The 18,262-nt window shown below is 42.7% G+C and overlaps 1 protein-coding gene across 9 annotated transcripts in view; it reads right to left on the reverse strand.

The window, feature by feature from the left end:
* The window catches only part of KIAA0753 (KIAA0753 ortholog), a 55,060-nt gene that overhangs the window by 6,702 nt on the left and 30,096 nt on the right, over positions 1–18,262 (reverse strand). For 6 of the 9 annotated variants that reach the window (XM_070482519.1, XM_070482521.1, XM_070482520.1 and 3 more), the window contains 9 exons: positions 17,835–18,001; positions 15,921–16,040; positions 14,761–14,850; positions 11,091–11,169; positions 9,946–10,029; positions 6,886–7,071; positions 5,650–5,731; positions 1,309–1,429; positions 591–815 (listed from right to left, as the gene is read on the reverse strand). In XM_070482519.1, the coding sequence (XP_070338620.1) occupies positions 591–815; positions 1,309–1,429; positions 5,650–5,731; positions 6,886–7,071; positions 9,946–10,029; positions 11,091–11,169; positions 14,761–14,850; positions 15,921–16,040; positions 17,835–18,001 (1,154 nt within the window). Of the gene's footprint in view, positions 1–590; positions 816–1,308; positions 1,430–4,918; positions 4,967–5,649; positions 5,732–6,885; positions 7,072–9,945; positions 10,030–11,090; positions 11,170–14,760; positions 14,851–15,920; positions 16,041–17,834; positions 18,002–18,262 lie in introns of those variants that run through there. The other 3 variants (XM_044745367.2, XM_070482523.1, XM_070482524.1) reach the window with 3 other exon arrangements.

Raw genomic sequence — 18,262 nt, forward strand, 5'->3', positions numbered from 1 at the left:
ACCCTGTGGCCAAGTGGTTAAGTTTGCACACTCCACTTCGGTGGCTGGGGTTTGCCAGCTTGCGTCCTGGGTGCTGACTTAGCACCGCTCATCAAGCCATGCTGAGGCGGCGTCCCACATAGAAGAACTAGAAGAACCCACAACTAGCATATACAACTACATACGGGAGGCTTTGGGGAGAAAGAAAGGAAGATTGGCAACAGATGTAGGCTAATTTTCCTCACCAAAAAAAAAAGAAAGAAAGAAACCAAAAACCAATATTAAAAAAAAAGGCATGTGGAAGAATCATAACTGATTTACCAGGATAGAGGAAGGACAGAGGAAGCTGAAACCTGAGGGTCTGCAGAAGGTGATGTCCAGGAAAAGCAAGCTGATTTGTCTCACGAAACATCACCCGTGCTGTTTGGCGGTCCCCTCTATCTGACAAAAGGCAGTCAGCAGAGAAAGCCCAGCCAATAGCCCAAGCAACTGCTGGAACTCCAGGGCCCAAAAGCAGAGCAGGAGACCTTGGCCAGGACTTCCTCCAGCCCTTCTGTCGGTTGACTTTTGGCACCTGGTTCCTAAACAGAGGCACAGAGCATCTTACTGACCTTTCAGCAAGCAGCCATGGGTTGAAGGAGCCCACGGCCTCATGAGATATCATCCGGAGGTACCGCTCAAAGCGGCTGCAGTAGTCACCAATGCTGTGCCGCATACTGGGTGGGACCAAGAGGGCAGCTCGACCCTCTTTCTGTTGAGCACCTTCTGACAGGGAGAGCAGGGGAGCCTCTCTCTTCTCTGACTTCTCCTCTGTTCCCACACTTTCATCCAGGGAACTGAGAGCAAACAAAAATGAAAGCATTCAACATCCTCTATATGCAAGGGTAAAGTGTTCACTCACCCTGACGGTCTGATGACCAAAGGTTTACCTTCATTTCTCTCTCTCACACTGAACAAAACTCAGCATCTATCGTCACTCACTGCTCCCCCTGTCACTGGACTAACCCTCCACACGGCAGGACTTCCTGTCTCGTAGACAAGAGAATTCTTAAAGCGAAGACTGCAGTGTTAACAGAACAACCACACGTGCCAATGTGATGCTGTCCACAGTAAGACAAGCAAAACGTCACTGAAAGTTCCTTTAGTAAGATCCAGCGTATTCCACGCCCATCCTGTAAACATGCTATTTTACTGTGCCATCTTGGAGTTTGGCAAGAACCTGCTCAAAGTAAGAATTTCTCTGTCTTGCGGGAATTGAAGAAATTCGAAATTTAACATCATCAAAGGTAAGCAACGACAATGAAATCAGACAGTCTCGTTTCCACTTACTTGGCATTCCAGGGCCTTTCCAACACGATGTTCACTTCTGGGTCTTTGCGAGCTGCTGTCTTTGTGATCCTGATCGGATGAGGAGAAAGAGGCCTTTCACTTACTGCTGGGATTTTTTGGTCTAGAAAAGAAGAAACAAAGTGACTACATTTAAAGAGAAGTTGACAGACCTATCAGAGCCGTCCTGCGGCCCATACCCATGAGGGAGTCACATGCACATCTCTCAAGCAGAACGGGCTTAGCTAAGCTAGCTGTGCGACGGAAAAATTGTTCTTCTTTTAAGTGAAAAGGTGAATTTAAAAATTACAAAGAAACAATCAAGAGGAATCAGTTTTAAGAAATAACAAACTGCTTGTGAAGCCTCTGCTAGCTCTGAGAAGACCCTAGGAGAGAGGTCTGTGCAAAACCCCAGGCTATGCAGGTTCTGTTAGGACCCAGCCACCCATTCAACGAGTCTTAGGCAGCGGGTTTGTTTTTTAACCTTTAAATGGCTTGATTACTGGAGAAGGAAAAATCACACACACCTGAACACATAATTAGCTGATTTAATTTGGCATTGCTGGAAAAATCTACATGATGACAGTCAAAACATTAACTTATTAACCATGCCTTGCAACCTTGACAGCTCCTTTGAGTTTAAGATTATTTATAATTCTAAGTGTATTTCAAGGGTAGGAAGAAAATCTGTCCTTCTCTTAGGTAAGGAGTATGCACAAGTCAAACAACTTTCTCTGACTCACGTTTATATGCTTAGGATTTCCTACTGCCAGACAGAAATATTGCATAAGTCAGTCTGTAAAAATATTACTAAGAGTACAATCAGTTTTCAATCGTTCAGAAAGAGGGGATATAGAGACACAGATCAGACACCGCACAATTCAAAAATCACTTTAAATTTGATTTTATGATGCAATTGAACACACAATCAGAACAACTAGAGACACAAGGTTCTTACTATAATTTCATGATTCTGGAATTAAAGTGTCCAAAAATTTATTTCAGTTGTTAGAGTTCTAAAGAGCTCCATTTCAATGTACGCCTAGACTCTATGCAGGCATAGATAGTGACTGATAATTTAAACTGTCCTTGAAAAAAGAGAACGCGGAGTCCTCCGTAAGGCTGTCTTCTGCATGATGCCACCTAACTTTGTGGCCCATGGTCAAACCATCAATGGAATGAATTGCCCTTCAAAATTTCCCTTTCCTCTGCTTCCATATAAAAAGACGCTAAAATGCCCACGGATTCACTAGGCAATGATTAGAAGGGTGCTCCCTGGGCCAGACTTGTGCTAGGAGCAGCAGGGGACACAACTGAATATGACAAAGTCTCTGGCCTCAAAGAGTCTGTGGCTTTGTTGGCTGAGGTAAGACCCCCCACACACAAACTGCTCTACCACATGGCAGGACATGCCAGAAGTCCAGGAGAGTTCACAGGCAGGGAGGGAGGAAACTCCAGTATAGGAATACCGTGGAAAGCACTGCGCGAGTAGGGTCACGCGAGCAGGGTCGTGAAGAATGCTTGGATTGTCATGTGAGCATGGAAATGGAAGCTGGAGCAGAGCTGGAGGGAAGACAGAATGTGAGCAAAGGACAGAGCGCTTGAAAACTACATAAAACACAAAAGGAACAGATTAGCATGGTGTTTCGATGGCCCATCCTTCTGTCAAAATTTGACAGGGAGAATACTCTTTCTAAGAGAACACCCCCAACTCATATTTTTGAAAAATTATCTGTGATGTAGGCTGCTACTGTAAACCTTCTGTACCCACAATTTCCTTTACATCCCTGAAAACGCATGGCACTTAGATTCCTTCAGAGGTAATGTTTAACCACGTTTTACTCTCCTCCTTTCACTGAGTAAGGCAGTAAGTGATAAGCATGAGTCAAACAGAATTTGGGTGACGCATCCCAGCCAAGATTGTGATAGCAGCCTAGCAACTGCAGCCAAAATGAGTATGTGTGAATTTTTAAGAGTGGAGGAGAAAAGCGAGAGTCTTTTCAACAAATGGATAACTATTATGAGGAGAAAAACGAACCTCAACCTCTACCTCAAACCACAGGCAAACTCTTACTCAAGATGGATCACAGACTTACACAAAAAAGCTAAAACCGAACAGCTTCTAGAAGAGAACAAGAGACCCTCCTCAGCTTGGGAGTAGGCACAGGTTTCTTAGATCAAAGAAAATAAAAACCGTGTAAGAAAAAATTCATGTTAGACTTTATCAAAATTAAAAATGTCTGCTCATAATAAAACACACTTGGGAAGATACACAGGTGAGCGTCAGATGGGGCCAGCATTCGCAAACACTTCTCTGAAGAGATTAGCGGCCGCTGGGGTGAGAGGAGGGCGGGCGAGAGCGGCTGCCAAGGGCCGCAGGGCTCTTCTCAGGGTGAAAACGGGCCAGAATCAGGCAGCAGTGACGCCTGCACAACTCTGCCACTATACTGAAAACTAGCGACTGTACACTTTAAAAGGGTGAATTTTATGGTATGTGCGTGAATTCTCTCTCAGTAAAGCTGTTGTTTTAAAAAAAACCAGGGCCAGCCCGGTTGCCTAGTGGTTAAGTTCGGTGCGCTCTGCTTCGCCAGCCTGGGTTCGTTCACCAGGGCAGACTTACACCACTCGTCTACCAGTGCCCATGCTGGGACAGTGGCTCACATACAAAACAGAGAAAGACTGGCAACAGATGTTAGCTCAGGGCAAATCTTCCTCAGCAAGAAAAAAAAAAGAAACCAATATATATTTGACAAAGAACTTGTACCCAGAATGCAGAAAGAATTTCTACAACTCAAAAATAAAAAAACCCACTTTAAAAAAAATGTACAAAAGATCTGGACATTTCACAAAAGAAGATACACAAATGGTTAATAATCACTTGAAAATGTTCTAAACAGTATTATTTATCAAAAGAAATTAAAACCACAATGAGCTATCACTATGCACCCACCAGAATGGTTACAATTAAAAAGACTGACAACATCAAATGTTGGCAAGGATATCAAGCAAGGAACTCAATGGAGACGGGAATGTAAAGTGATACAGCCACTTCGGGGAAAAGTTTGGCAGTTTTTTATAAAGTTAAACATACACCTATCCCATGACCTGGCAAGTCTATTCAGGTATTTATCCAAGGGAAATAAAAACTTATGTTCACACAAAGACACGAATATATTCATAGCCGATTTATTTCTAACAGCCCCAAACTAGGAACAACCAAATGCAGATCCACAAGCAAGCAGACAAACTCCATGTGGTACATGCATACCCTGGAATACTACTCAGCAATAAAAAGGGATGCAGTTCTGATACAAGCGTTGCAGGCTGAATGATGGCCCCCCAAGATGTTCCCATCTCTGGCAAGAGGGACTTGCCCAGTTAAGGGTCTCTGGATGGGAGAGGGAACCGGGTGACCAGAGCAGGCCCTGAACGTAATCAGTGTGCTGCTCGCAGGCAGGCAGAGGAGGAACTGCCTGCAGAAAGGAAGGCACCGCAGTAAGGAAAGCAGGGTCTGCTAACGGCCACAAGCCAGAGGGGCTGGCGGCCTCAGAAGCTGGAGGAACGGAACCACTCCTCCCATGGACTCTCCAGAAGGAAGCAGCCCTGCCAACACCTCGAGTTTAGTCCTTTAAGGCTCACGTCAGATTTCCGACCTCCAGCGCTGTAAGAAAATAAATCTGTGTTTTAAACCACTTAATGTGTGCTTTAACTTGTTACACACTTAAATTTGTTACAGTGGCAACAGGAAATAACACAGATAAATCTATAAAACCTCATGCCGAACGAAAGAAGCCTTAGACAAAAGAGTACACGCAGGTATCATCGCGTTTACATGAAATTCTAGAACAAGCAGAATGAATCTACAGGAAAAGAGCACAGCGGCAGCCTGGGCAGTGGGGATCTGACTGGAAGGGGCACGAGGGAACTTCCTGAGGTGCTGACAGTCTACATCTTGCTAGGGGTGTGGAGAACAAAGGTGTATCCATTTGTCAAAACCCATCAAACGACACAGTTAAGACTTGTGCATTTTATTCTATGTAAATTTTATCTCAAAATGAAAAACATCCATAAATAAATGTTAAACTCTAGTTGATGATACACATGTTAAAATATTTAGGATGACATGTACTGACAGATGCAAGTTACTCTGAAATGCATCCAAAATAAGAAAAATTAATGGATGAATACAGGATAAACAGATATTTAATAATGCAAATAGAGCAACATGTTAATTATAGAATCTAGAAGGTGGGTATATGGGGGTCCACTGTATGATTTTTTTCAACTTTTCCGTACGTCTGAAAATTTTCAGAATGTTGGGGAAAAAAGTGTGGGAACACTCACCATTTTTTTCTTTCTGCATCCAAAGATGAGGATCAGAATACACAATTTTATTATATCTTTGGCGAACTGTCTCCTGGTATTTCTTTAAAAAAAAAAAGTTGAATTTATGAGAAAATTGGTTTCGTCACAAACCAGAACTAGTAAGGATGTAACAGTTCGGCAGACACACTTGACACAGACACACTGCCAGAAACGGGTGTCTGCCAGGCCAGGAAGCGGTTGGTTCATGAGGTGAGGTCTAAAATAAAATGAAGCAATTAATCCAATAAATCTCATCTAGACCAGCACTGCCCACTGGAACTTGCTGTGATGATGGAAATGTTCTCTATTTGCCATGTCCAGTATAGTGGCCACTTGAACTGTGAGTAGCGTGTTTAATCTTAATTAGCCGACGTTTAAATACCTACGTGCGGCTAGAGCTACCATTTTGGACACTTCAGGTCTAGACAGTTTCCCCCGAGAAGGGAAAATCAGTTACAAGACTAGCATAAACTGCATCTTTAAATTTTCAAAAAGCCACAAAAAATTGTCTTCCCTCTAATGTTTCTACTTTCTACTTAATTTGCTGAGTACATCACCAAAATGAGATTTAACCATGGTGCAGTTAAAAAGAAAATGCTGACTCAGGAGCCGGGAGACAGGATTCGCACCCCAGCTCTGGAGGGAACTTTTTGGGGACCTTGGCTACATCCCTTCCTCCCTGACTGTGTCTCAATTTCCTGCTCTGAACAATCCAGGGGTTGGACTGGGTAATGTCTGAGACCTACAATGCGTTGAGAAAAGCATTCTAAAGTAGCATCATGGGAATTAAAGAGGGTAAAATTATCTGTGATATGTCAGGATCACACGCTACAGGGTAGCAGAGGTAAGTGAATAGCATTTACAGGCTGAGGGATGAAGCGGTCAAGGGTCCCATTTGTGGACCCGGGCTCTGGTCCCAGGGTTTGTCGAATCTCCTATCAGTGCTATCGGGGGATAATAATGACGGTCACCTTCCTGAGTTATGCATCAGGTAATGTAATGATACTTCATACCTCATTTTACCCTTAAAAACATCCGAGTTATTAGAGAGGGTAAGTGACTTTACCGAGGCCACAGACGTGGTTGGCAGTCAAGCTGGCATTTAGAACCAGGACTATGTGACTGAAGCACCAGGCTACAGAAGCATGAGGAGGAGCAGCGCTCAGCAGAGGCCAGCACCCAGTGACCAAACAGAAAAGCAGCCCCAGAGCTTACCTCCATTTCCTCCATTCGGAGCATCATGGTCTCCAGACATGGGCCGTCCTTGCTGTCCCCCAAGGTGTCTGAGGCTTCAGACTCCAAGATCTTAGAGTGAGTCATAGCCCAGAGCTCATGAGCGCTATCTTCCAAAAAATGACCCAGCAGATGATTGTTACTGGGTTCAGAATCAACAGCTGCAGCCTACAAAACAAGGGAGGGGGGATGGAAAAGCAATCCAAAGGAAACAGAAGAACTCAAAGATTAATGCTGATCATAATAAACCAACCACACAGTGATCCAACCAGCACAGTTTCTACGCAAAATCAAACCTCTCCTAAGCCCGTAAATATCAAAAGCAGTAACATCAGTACAATTTCCATCACAGTCATTTAAACGGTAGCATTAACCAAGCAATACCATTACTGTCCCTGTAAATTATCATTATTATCTGTTTTGCCAGTTACTAAAGCAAGTATCTCCCAGGCCACTACCTTCAATGTCACCTACTCCGGAGGACGTATCTGTTCTCTTTTGGTTCAACGCTTCTGTAAAACATCTGTTCATGGGAGCACAAAGCTCACAACTCTGTCTTTGCTTGAAACTTTCTAGCAATAACCCAGGAGAGTTTTACCAGGCTTTTTGACCTTCTATTCTTTACATTCACAAAGCACTTTTCAGTTTGCAAAGCATCTTTACATGCATCATATTTCTTTTGATTCTAATATATGTCTATAATCTGCTGTAATAGAGGCTTTTGCAAAGAATGTCTGCTAGGGAAAGGATCATATCAGGCTCTGGAATGAGACGTTTCTGGGCCTAAACCCTGGTTCTGCCCACTGGTATGCCTGCAACCGTGGGCAAGTTCACTCCACCTCTCTGGGCTCAGCCCTCTCATCTAACACAGAAATAATTATCTCATTCTTCAAAGTTGTAAGGCTTACACGAGTGCCTGCATGTTGGGACACTGAGCAGAGTGGCTGGCATGAAATAAGACACTCAATGAATAGTTACTGCCACAGCAATTTTGAAAACCTTTTAACAGTTCACAAAAGAAAATATATTAATGGCCAATAAAGATACAAAGAAATATTCAACCTTAATCAAAGTTAAAGAAATAAAAATCAGTTGAATAATCAATAAAATTACAAAAAACCTAGCAACAACTAAACCAATAACACCACAAGTTCAGTTAATGAAGGTGTGTGTGTGTGTACCTGTATGTGTAATATTTTTCATCTATAAAGAATGGAACATCAAGAATACTATGTGCCATTAAAAAAGATAAGGCAGGTCCCCATGTGTTGATATGTAAAGACCACTAAAATATAAAGGAAGAAGCTGGGTACAGAAGAGCATATGGTATCCATTTATGGGAAGGTTTAACTTTTTATATTATACTTTTTCTAAACTCTTCGAATTTTTAGCCATGTGCATAACTTTTAAATTTAAAAATAATACATTTGAGAAAAATATATTTCATGTGCAAGTTCAGTTAATGACAACAGCAGCCCCAACAGACAACTATGTTATACCCTTCCAAGAGCTTCTCCCTGGTATCAGAGATCACTCGTCTGTACGCAAATCTACTGAGAGCTGTATTTTACTTGTAAAGTGCAATGCGCCTTCTCCATTTTAGAGATAAGAATTCTGAGAATCTGTGTTCAAGGTCCCACAGCTTTTTTATAAGTTATCACAGAAAAATAATTCTTTTTACTTCATCATGCCAACTTCAATGAGTTTTTTTGTTTGTTTGTTTTTATTCAGTTATTTATAAACATTCACTCTTGACCGTGCTGCCTGGGAAACTCTTTGCAATGATGCTGACATTTAACAGCAGCCCAGAATACCAGAATACTAAATAGTGGTTAGAGCTACTTTTCTTTTCAATAAATTGTATTAAAGACCATTTAATGCCTACAGAATAATTCTTATACACGAGGCTGGCTGATCATTCCTAGTAATATTCAAACATGTCTACTTAAGTGACAGCATTTATAATCACTTCATTTTTCTTTCATATTAAAATGCCATATGGAGTTGCCTCCCTTGGTTAGATATTAGTCTCATTATTTTGCCAGGAAAAAAGTGTCATTTGGTGGCTATGCTGCACAAAACACTGAACCATAGCACACTTGATCTGTAAGAGCTAAATGTAGGCTTTCAGCTTCTAGTCTTAGAAGCCTCCTCACAATTCTGTCACAAAATACTCATACAATAAAATTGTAACCACGAAGATTATGAAAATATGCTGCAGCTAAAATATCACTTAATAATTAGAATAGGGATACATTCTCGAAATTTCCTTTTCTCCTGTTCCAAAGGCTCTAGGGCTCGTGGAGCTTTATTTAACTCCCTTCTACCTCTGAAACCTTCACGCTTGCTCCGCCCTTTATTGTTCTGGGCACGTAAAGCACTAACTTCTTTCCAGCTTCCACAGAGAGTCACTGGAGGCAACAGGCACCTTCCACTCCACAGACCCAGGTCTAGGCAGGGTGGGGACAGTCCCACAAATATTAAACACAGGTCCTCCAGAGGAAGAACACAGTGGTGACAACTACAAAATACGTTTTCATTTTTCTCAGATGTTATTATTTTCTCCTGGGCCACCTTTTCTCTCTGCTAGGCTAGACACTGGTCATTACTAGGCCGCCAAAACATGTTTGCCTAACAATAAATATTAGGCCCTAAGTATAAAGGAAATTAAGCCAATAATGAGCAAAACTCGGTTGAATGAAAGGAAATGAGGGTGGCTATTCTTCTGCTGCAAGCCATCAATATTCAGGGTCACGCAGTGCACCCACATTCTGTCATCAGGAGGAGAGGAGAAGAGCTACTGACAAAAACCTGTGGCTCTAGAGATTTCTGTGAGCTGTTTGCGAGGCTGATCTAAATCACAATGCTAAATATACTCTGCAAGAATTAACAAACCAAATGTGAAAAATAACGTCCACCTTCTCGAATAGGATGATCTAGTGTTTGCAAAGTAATCTGCCTGTCATTCTCCTTACAACCGAAGACATGACCCCACAATAGTACCAGTGTCAGCCCAGAATGCCGACACCACACCACACACACCTCCTCTGCAGGCTGGGCTGTCGCTGCGTCTACTGATGGCTGATCCTTCAAGTGAGTATCTGCTTCCAGAGAAGAATTGACTCTCTATTAAAAGAGACAGGACATCCATGAATTATAAAAATTTACAACCCACATTAGTACAAATGAATTCTGTTACCAGAATAGCTTCTGTGTCGAACCGCCATCAGCTTCAGCTACATTAGGCTTTTTGCAGCAATTCAAAGCACTTTGTCCTCATGAAAATAAATGCCATGAGCTTATCTTGGCTTTCGGCCCCCTTTCCTTCCTCACTTTGTAAACATTGTCAGGGTAGCTGTGTGTTTTTAGGGAATTATCCAACTTCTCTGTTCCACAGTTTTCTCACTGGTAAATGAGGTTGCACAATTTGGTCTCTAAGAGCCCTCTTCAGGTCTACATTCCTGAGATTTCCGTGGACTCTAATGATAATTTAAGATTTCTTAAACTGAAGATACAGAAATTCAGTGGTCCATTCAGGGACCCAGAACATCACTTGTTCCACTTAAGATTCTAATATCCTCCTGTGGCCTTATCTATTCATAGAACAAGACTGTTTCTATTTCAAGGTGGATCTACAGGGTCTGACTGCAGCATTCAGCTTCCTGCTTACAGGAGGATGGCACAACCTGTTGGTGATGCTGAATGCAACTTCATCTTCAAGAAAGGACTGGTTTGTGCACAGAAGCTGTCCTAACATTACTCTCCTTTGGAAAAATAAAGCCAATCATTGCAAACCACGCAGGTAAAAGAGCACAGGACTAGCATGGAAGCAGTTAACTGAACACTAACATCACCAACACAACTATTTGATTAAGAAAGGAAACTGCAATCTGAACTCATTCCCCAAACTAAAATCTCACCTTTCTCAAAAGTGGGACTTTCGCTCTCTTCCCGTCTTCACCCCTTACCCACAACGGAAGACACATCAGGAGTGTGCGGTGGCCTGCAAGGCCCAAAGTGGCACCTGCAGCACTGTGCCCAGACTATGCGACACAGTACAGGCCAGCGCTGCAGCCTCCAGCTGCCAAACAGACACTCAGCCCTGCCAAGGGTCAGTGTGACCTCTGGAGCAACTCTTTTTATTCTAGAACTTCCAAAAGGCAAGCAAATGAGATGAAGTAGATTACCTGGGCCTTGACCAGGAGAGGCTTCAAACGCTCCAGAACTGCCTTCTCTACCTTGTCTGCTAACTGGGTGGCAGAATCACTATTTAGAAATAAAATTGAAAATTAAAATCAAAAGCAAGAAAATATCCTACTGTGCATATTTACTTACCACTCCAGGTGAAGAGGAATCAAATGATTATAAAAATCGCAATGTTTCTCTATTTTTAATACCCATACAAGTCCCCTGGGGATCTTGTTAAAATGCAGATTCTGATTCGCTTAATCTGAGTGAAGCCTGAGATTCTGCTTTTCCAACAGGCTCCCGGGTGATGCAATACCGCTGGTCTGGACCCCACTTTGAGGATATGGGTTTAGATAATACCTGAAGAAGTATGTTAGGCTCTGAGCACATTTGAAAAGAATAAGGGCAGCCTTTAAACAACTAAAGAGGATGGAAGAATGAACAAATGAAACTAATTTTGTTCCCTTCCCAAACCCCAAAGTAAATAGAGTTAAACATAAACTCACAAAAACAAGGGGAAAAAATGGTGCTGGAAAACAGAAGGATGAAAGTGATAACTAACTTAGCTGATTGAGAAAACTGAATTCCAGGCCAGCAACGGGAAGAACCGAGAACCCAGCAATGTGCACCGCTGACTTCAACAGGCCCAGGACTGGTAGTACCAGGTACGGTTAGGCCTGGGAGTGAGCTGAGGCGGTGGTGTGAATATGGAAGACAGGAGTCAAATGATGTTCGAGAAGTCAGATCCCTGGATCCCTTCCCTACTTTGCACAATTGGACAACTGCCTCTCTCGGACTCGGAGAGAAGTCCGGTCACTCGTTCCCTGGAGGGGTCTCTTGATTAGGGGATGCCAGTCACAGTTAAGGCTGTAGGTCTCACCCTACTGAAAAGAGGGGACTGCGTACGCATGCTGAAGGCCAAGCGGTAAGACTCACAGCCTCCCCCGACGCAGCTCCTAGGACACTGGCACCCAGAGGCTTAACTTGCAGGAGGGAGACCAGAAGACGCTTCTCGGGACACTGTGACCCACCCAAAGGAAAGACCTGAAGACCACTCTGAGGGTCCTTAGCAAACAGGGCCGAGATGACCCTAGAGTAAAGCTCAAGCTCAATAATCCTTTCACCAGATGGTGCTAGAATAGCCAGATATCCAAAAGGAAAACAACGAACCTTGAGCAGTATCTCATCTTACATAGAGAAACTAATTCAAAATGGATCACAGACATAAAAATAAAAGCTAAGACCATAAAGTATTTAGAAGAAGACACGGAAGAATATCTTTGAGACATTGGCAAAGTTTTTTCAGAGAGTTTACAAAAAAAAACTGTAAAATAAAAAATTGATAAACTAGTCTTAATCAAAATTTAAAACTTCTAGTCATCAAAAGACACCATTAAGAAGATAAACAGACAAGCCACAGTACTGGAAGGAAATATTTGCTGCTCATACATCTGACAAGGGCTCAAATCCAGAAAATATAAAAAAAAAACCTCTTAAAAGTAATTTAAAAAAGAAAAACAATAAAAAAATGGTCGAAAGACAGACACTTCACAATAAGCACTAGAAAAGGTGCTCATCATCATTAGACTTCAAGGAAACGCAAATTCTAACTACAATGAGATATTGCCACACTCTCACCAGAATGGCTAAAATTAAAAACACAGACAATACCAAATGTTAGCTAGGGTGTGGAACAACTAGAAAGGAACTTGCATACTAACTAAAAGTGGGAACAACCCAAATGTTAATCCAAAGAGAATGGATAAATAGGCTGTGGGATACTCATTCACTGGACTGCTACTCAGCAATAAAGTGGAACAGGCTCTATTTCACGGGGCAGCCCACTGTCCCACTGAGCAGGTTTCTTCCAAAGTCTGCTGTACCTGGTTCACTTCCAGATGCCTTAAATGTGGTAAGCCTTACGTTTGCAAGGACTCACTCGTGACCCTGCCCACTGACTTCCTGGGAAGTCACTTCGTGCCTAACAACGGGAAGTGCGGGTCAGATTATGAGGCAGACTCCATTCAGCCTACTGTCCCCTGGGAATCTTCATCCAATACCAGCAGCGCTGCCCTTTCCTTGTTTAGTCAGGTTTGTGCCTGCTTCTCAGTTTTCAAAATTAATACATTGTGAGGGATAAATACACAGGTGATAGATTCATGAATAAAGGTAATGACAAGATTAACACAGGACTCAGGCCAGTAATGACTTAGCTCTGGGGGAAAAGAAGGGGATGCAACTGAGGAGGGGCACACAAGGCGTTTTCAGAGTAGATGGGATGATCTCCTCCCTGGTTTGGGGAGGTGCATGGCTGTTTGTTTCAAAATACTTTAGACTGTACATGTGCATTTAGTATGTTCTTCTACGCGTATTTTTTTTTTAATAAAAAAAATATTCAAAGAGATAAACGGGGTACAGAGGATTAAACTTTTGCTATTTGGCCCAAAGGACAAGTGGGTAGGAGTCACACAGAATCCACTTCCAGCACAATCTAAGGTCGCACCTTCTAAAGCTAGAAACAACTGAGGAATGGAGCGCCTCAGATGGCGGTGACCACCCCATCACAGACGCTGGTATGAATATGTTGGACAGGTTACCTGGTGGAGATAGTCCAGAGGGGCTGAAAGCATCAGCTGGGGAGAAAGTTCCTTCAAATCCTAATATTCTGTGATTGTATAACCTGAAATCTTAATTATAGACAAAAAACCCCTCGGTCCTCTAGGAAATGAACTTTCTATCATGATTGGTGACAGAATGCATAGCTGTGTCAATGAGAATTCTGTTCATTTGACTTCAGGGTGAATGACTATCAGAGCCAGAAAAATGAGCTAAACTGTAGCAACAGCAACACCAAGCACACCTTCTCACAAACTTCTTCACACCTACAGTGAGGCAGTCACAACACTCCCGAGGGCGAACAGAGAAAGCAACCTCATTATAAAACCTTAGGCTGCATTCCAGCTGACACGTGAAGCAGGAGTATCTATACATTCACTCACACGAGCAGAACGCGCACATCAACACTCTACCTGGCCATGAGAAAAGCACCTTGGAGGGCAGCACAAACACACACATATAAGACTCTGATCTTTCAAGACAGAACTTCCCCAAAATTGTACATGTTTTTCAGTTATTGTTCAAACTCCACACGAAAGAAATATGTCTTAGAAAAATAACGTATAGAATACAGGTAGGCATGCAGGTAATCATTCATTCATTTATTCATTCATTCACTAATTCATTCATTTAGTGAGGTTAGGCTTAAATATGGTCCAGGTTGGCTGGTAAAACTATCTAGACCGATTAGAATAGGCAAGCATTCGTTACTCTTCCTCAGAAGCAAACACATAGCTCAATTTTTGAAGTCTATCCCTTTCTTCAGTTTTGAGTTCATTCAATTCCTTTGTTCTTCTGGAAGCTTCAGCATCAAGCCAATCAAGCCTGGAGAAGAATACAAAATTGTCATCCCAACTCCTCAAAGCAGCCAGGACTCCGATCTCGGCTCCACTGTCAGCTTCTTGGGTGACCTCAGATCTTTTAAGCAGGCAGACAGCCAATAAACATCAGAAGTGTGACTACATCTCTAAACAATCTCGAAGTTGTTAAAACAGCTAGATGATATAGAATAGGCCTGCTCTATCTTTCTCTACCTCAGAAACAGATACTTACCTCTGTTTTTGCATTTTGTCCATTTCTTTGGCTTTTAATTCTTCTAGTTCCTTCAATCTTTTGGAAGTTTCAGCATCAAGCCAAGCGAGTCTAGCAGACAGTACAAAAGAGTCAGACCAAGTGTGCCTCGATCTGCAGGGTGTCATTACCACAGAAAAGAGACCAGGAGTCAGGATTCCGCAGAGCGACAATTCTGGCTCCATAAAAGACTCAGTGCACAAGGCAACCTCTCTGTACCCAGCAAGCTCCCCATGGAAGGGTATAGGTAAAGAGACATATTTATGTGCAAACACACTCCTAGTTAGTGTGTAGAACAAAAACTGCCCACGAACATTCTCAAGAAAACCAGCCATCACTGTACTTAGGATTTCTTGTTCAGCTATAAAATAGAGCTGTTGCTGTATCTTCAAGTTTAGACAAAGAAATGAACTTCCAGGAGAGCCATAAGGCACAGTGAAGTCAAAAACAGACGGGAAAAGCCAACTCTGAACAATGTTACCGTATGTGGAAGGGCTCTGACTCTTTCAGTTTCAGATATGTGAATATTATCCAGTTACTTAATGGCCCACGATCATCTGTGCTTTCCCATAACTGCAAGAACAATTTCAGCCAAACGAATGCAAAGTGACCTGTTTTCACTGCTCTCTTCTCATGGGATGGTCTCACCCCATCACCCCCTATTTAAAGCCCGTTCTTCAAGTCCTATTTCCCATCTCTGTCCACGAAGCCCAGATCTGTGCTGCAAGAAGCACCCTGTCCCCTTCTAAACTCAGTGCTTAAACCCTCAAGTTCTCAGGGTACAGATCATGTTCTATCTTAAACTATAATTAATGACATGTCTCCCTACTGACGTTAAATAAGCAGGGGCTGGGATTCTGACTTCTTTGTCCTTTTTAAAAAAAGTCTCCATAGAGCTCACAACTGTACCATATACAAAACAAGCAATTCGTACACAACTGATACATATAATTTCTGAATGAATGACATAAGGAGGAATAAAAGAGGTGTTCACTATCTAAGCTGCATAGTTTGACAGAAAAGTTTAGTAATTTATATTTCAAATAACCAACTTTATACATAAGAGAAGACGGAGTTCACTTTAGAATCTATATGAAAGGGACTCTCTAATTTTCAAAGATTTGAAAAACACCAGTACAAACCTAGCTGCTTCGTGCTCCACAGCACCTCTCAACTGACGTTCCTCTTGAGTGTCTTCCTGCTGGAGAGACTGTTCTTTTGCAGCATCTTTGGGGCTAGATTTCACCTTTCGCCAAGCAGCACTGCAAAAAACGGAAAAGTGTACCTTTGTAATCATTCACTCCACATCCAATGACTCACCAAAAGGTGCCAGCTCAGAGAAGATGAGCATTGAACCAATGGTGATCTACAGCCCGGGCCCTGAATGGAAGAAGAATGAGATCCTCCAGGATTCAGGCTCACCGTCAAAGGACAGCAGTCCTCCTTTGCTTCACAGAAGCAGTCAGTATTTTAAAGGAAAGAGGAATTGTCAATTACAGAACAAGGGGCAAATTTCAACAAAACCCTGCCATAATATAGATTTGGGTCACTACATTCCAGACTACAAAGCAACACTGTACCTTTTTCTTTTTCCTGCTGAGGAAGATTAACCCTGAACTAACATCTGTTGCTAATCCTCCTCTTTTTTTGCTTGAGGATGATTAGCCATGAGCTAGCAGGTGTGCCATTCTTCCTCAACTTTTACATGTGGGTCACCGCCACAGCATGGCTGACAAGTGGCATAGGTCTGCACTTGGGATCTGAACCTGAAAACTGGGCCGCTGAAGCAGAGCACACTGAACTTAATCACTATGCCACAGGGCTGGCCCCATCAACACTGTGCCTTCATAAGGCCTAATATGGGACTATGAACCTGGAAGCCTTATCTGCTCCCCTCCCCCACCCACCACACATACACTGTAAAAGACAGTCCACTGTATGTTTGGTTTGCAACATAAACTTCAACCAATTTATGTTTTCATGAACTTACCAACTGAAGTCACATCTCTATACTAACACATACATAAAAATACAGAATCTAGAGCAGAGAAATAAAAACAAGAAAGCACATTATGAAAACATAAGACCTGATTTTAGTCCCAGCTCTGCTATACAAACAAGACATTAAGTTCTCTATTGTTTATTCAACTCTGAAGTGAAGGCTGATGGATAAGCAGAACGATTCATTCGGAATCATTCAGAGTCTTAAGGGGAATTCATTCTGCTTCTCACCTGTCCCCTCCAGCCTCCCAAAAGGCGGGCCCCTCGAGTCACTGTCTTCTCACTCATCTCCTCCCACCGGACCGCTTTCTGCTGCCTGCTTCTTACTGCCCTCCCTCCTGGTTCTTTCCGATGTGCTTTCAAGAACTACGCACTTGTCCCATGGTAAACAAGCTCCCCTTCATCTTTAACCAGTTCCTCAGAGGCTCTCTCCACCTCAGGCCTGCTGCCCCTGGAGGACAACACCTTCTCTTTGCTCAGTGGAAGCGCGGCTCCTCATTCTCCATGTGCTATGAATGAGGGCGACAAGGCAGCACAGTCAGCACTACCCTAACTGTCCCCTCAAGTCAGGACAGTGGCTATGAAATGTGTATGGTGTTATAATTCCTAATTATCTTGACTTGGAATTAGAAATATTTTTAAATATTCAGCCCTTCAGCAAAGATTTACCTAATGCCTAAGATTTACTAAGCGCCAGGCCCTGTGCTAGGCACTGAACATTCCAGTGTGAGAAAGGCGCAGTTCCTGGCCGCAAGCAGCTGGGATCTACTGGGTGAAGAGACAAGTGAAGGGAAGCCCATGACCCTCATACAGTGACACATGTCCCCAGGGTGTTAGGGTGGCCCATGGTAGGTTACTCTACGCACAGTCAGGTAAGAAAAAGGAACCAACGGACTTCTAGACAAAAACCTCTCATGCATTACTCACCCAAATAAGTTTCTTCTTAATGAGAACTAAGGCTGCTGCTTTATTTGTGCTAAAGCAATAGATCACGTTTGATGTGCGGAGGAAAAATAAAATGACATACCCAAATGGTTCCTTGAATTTTGACATACCATTTGGGAGATGCCGGTGGGGAGGTGGGGTGTGGAGGTATCCAAGGAGCCCTATGGTCTTTCACGGGTTGTTGGTTCATTTTTAATCTGGATGAGACTGTTGTCCGTTGCAACCTGCTTTTGCTGTGAGCTTGTGTTGATCTACTTTTTTCAGCTTTGTGGAGCCCCTTTAAGAGATAAATATGAATTATAAAGCCAAATGGATATCAAAGAAACTGGTTTTAACCTCTGGCTTACTGAAGCTTCAAGTGTCTCTATACTATTCATGCACCCACTCAGCAAAAACCTAAATGTAAAGCACTGTGGCAGAAATTTGGGGGAGGGTGTAAACTACACTGAAGCAACCCTGGCGAGGAGAAGCGGGGAGGTGGTGTAAAACTGGAATTCCTGGCTTTGCCATCTTTTTTGATATATATATATATATAAAC

The sequence above is a fragment of the Equus asinus genome, chromosome 13, assembly GCF_041296235.1.
Source record: "Equus asinus isolate D_3611 breed Donkey chromosome 13, EquAss-T2T_v2, whole genome shotgun sequence".
Lineage (NCBI taxonomy): Eukaryota > Metazoa > Chordata > Mammalia > Perissodactyla > Equidae > Equus > Equus asinus.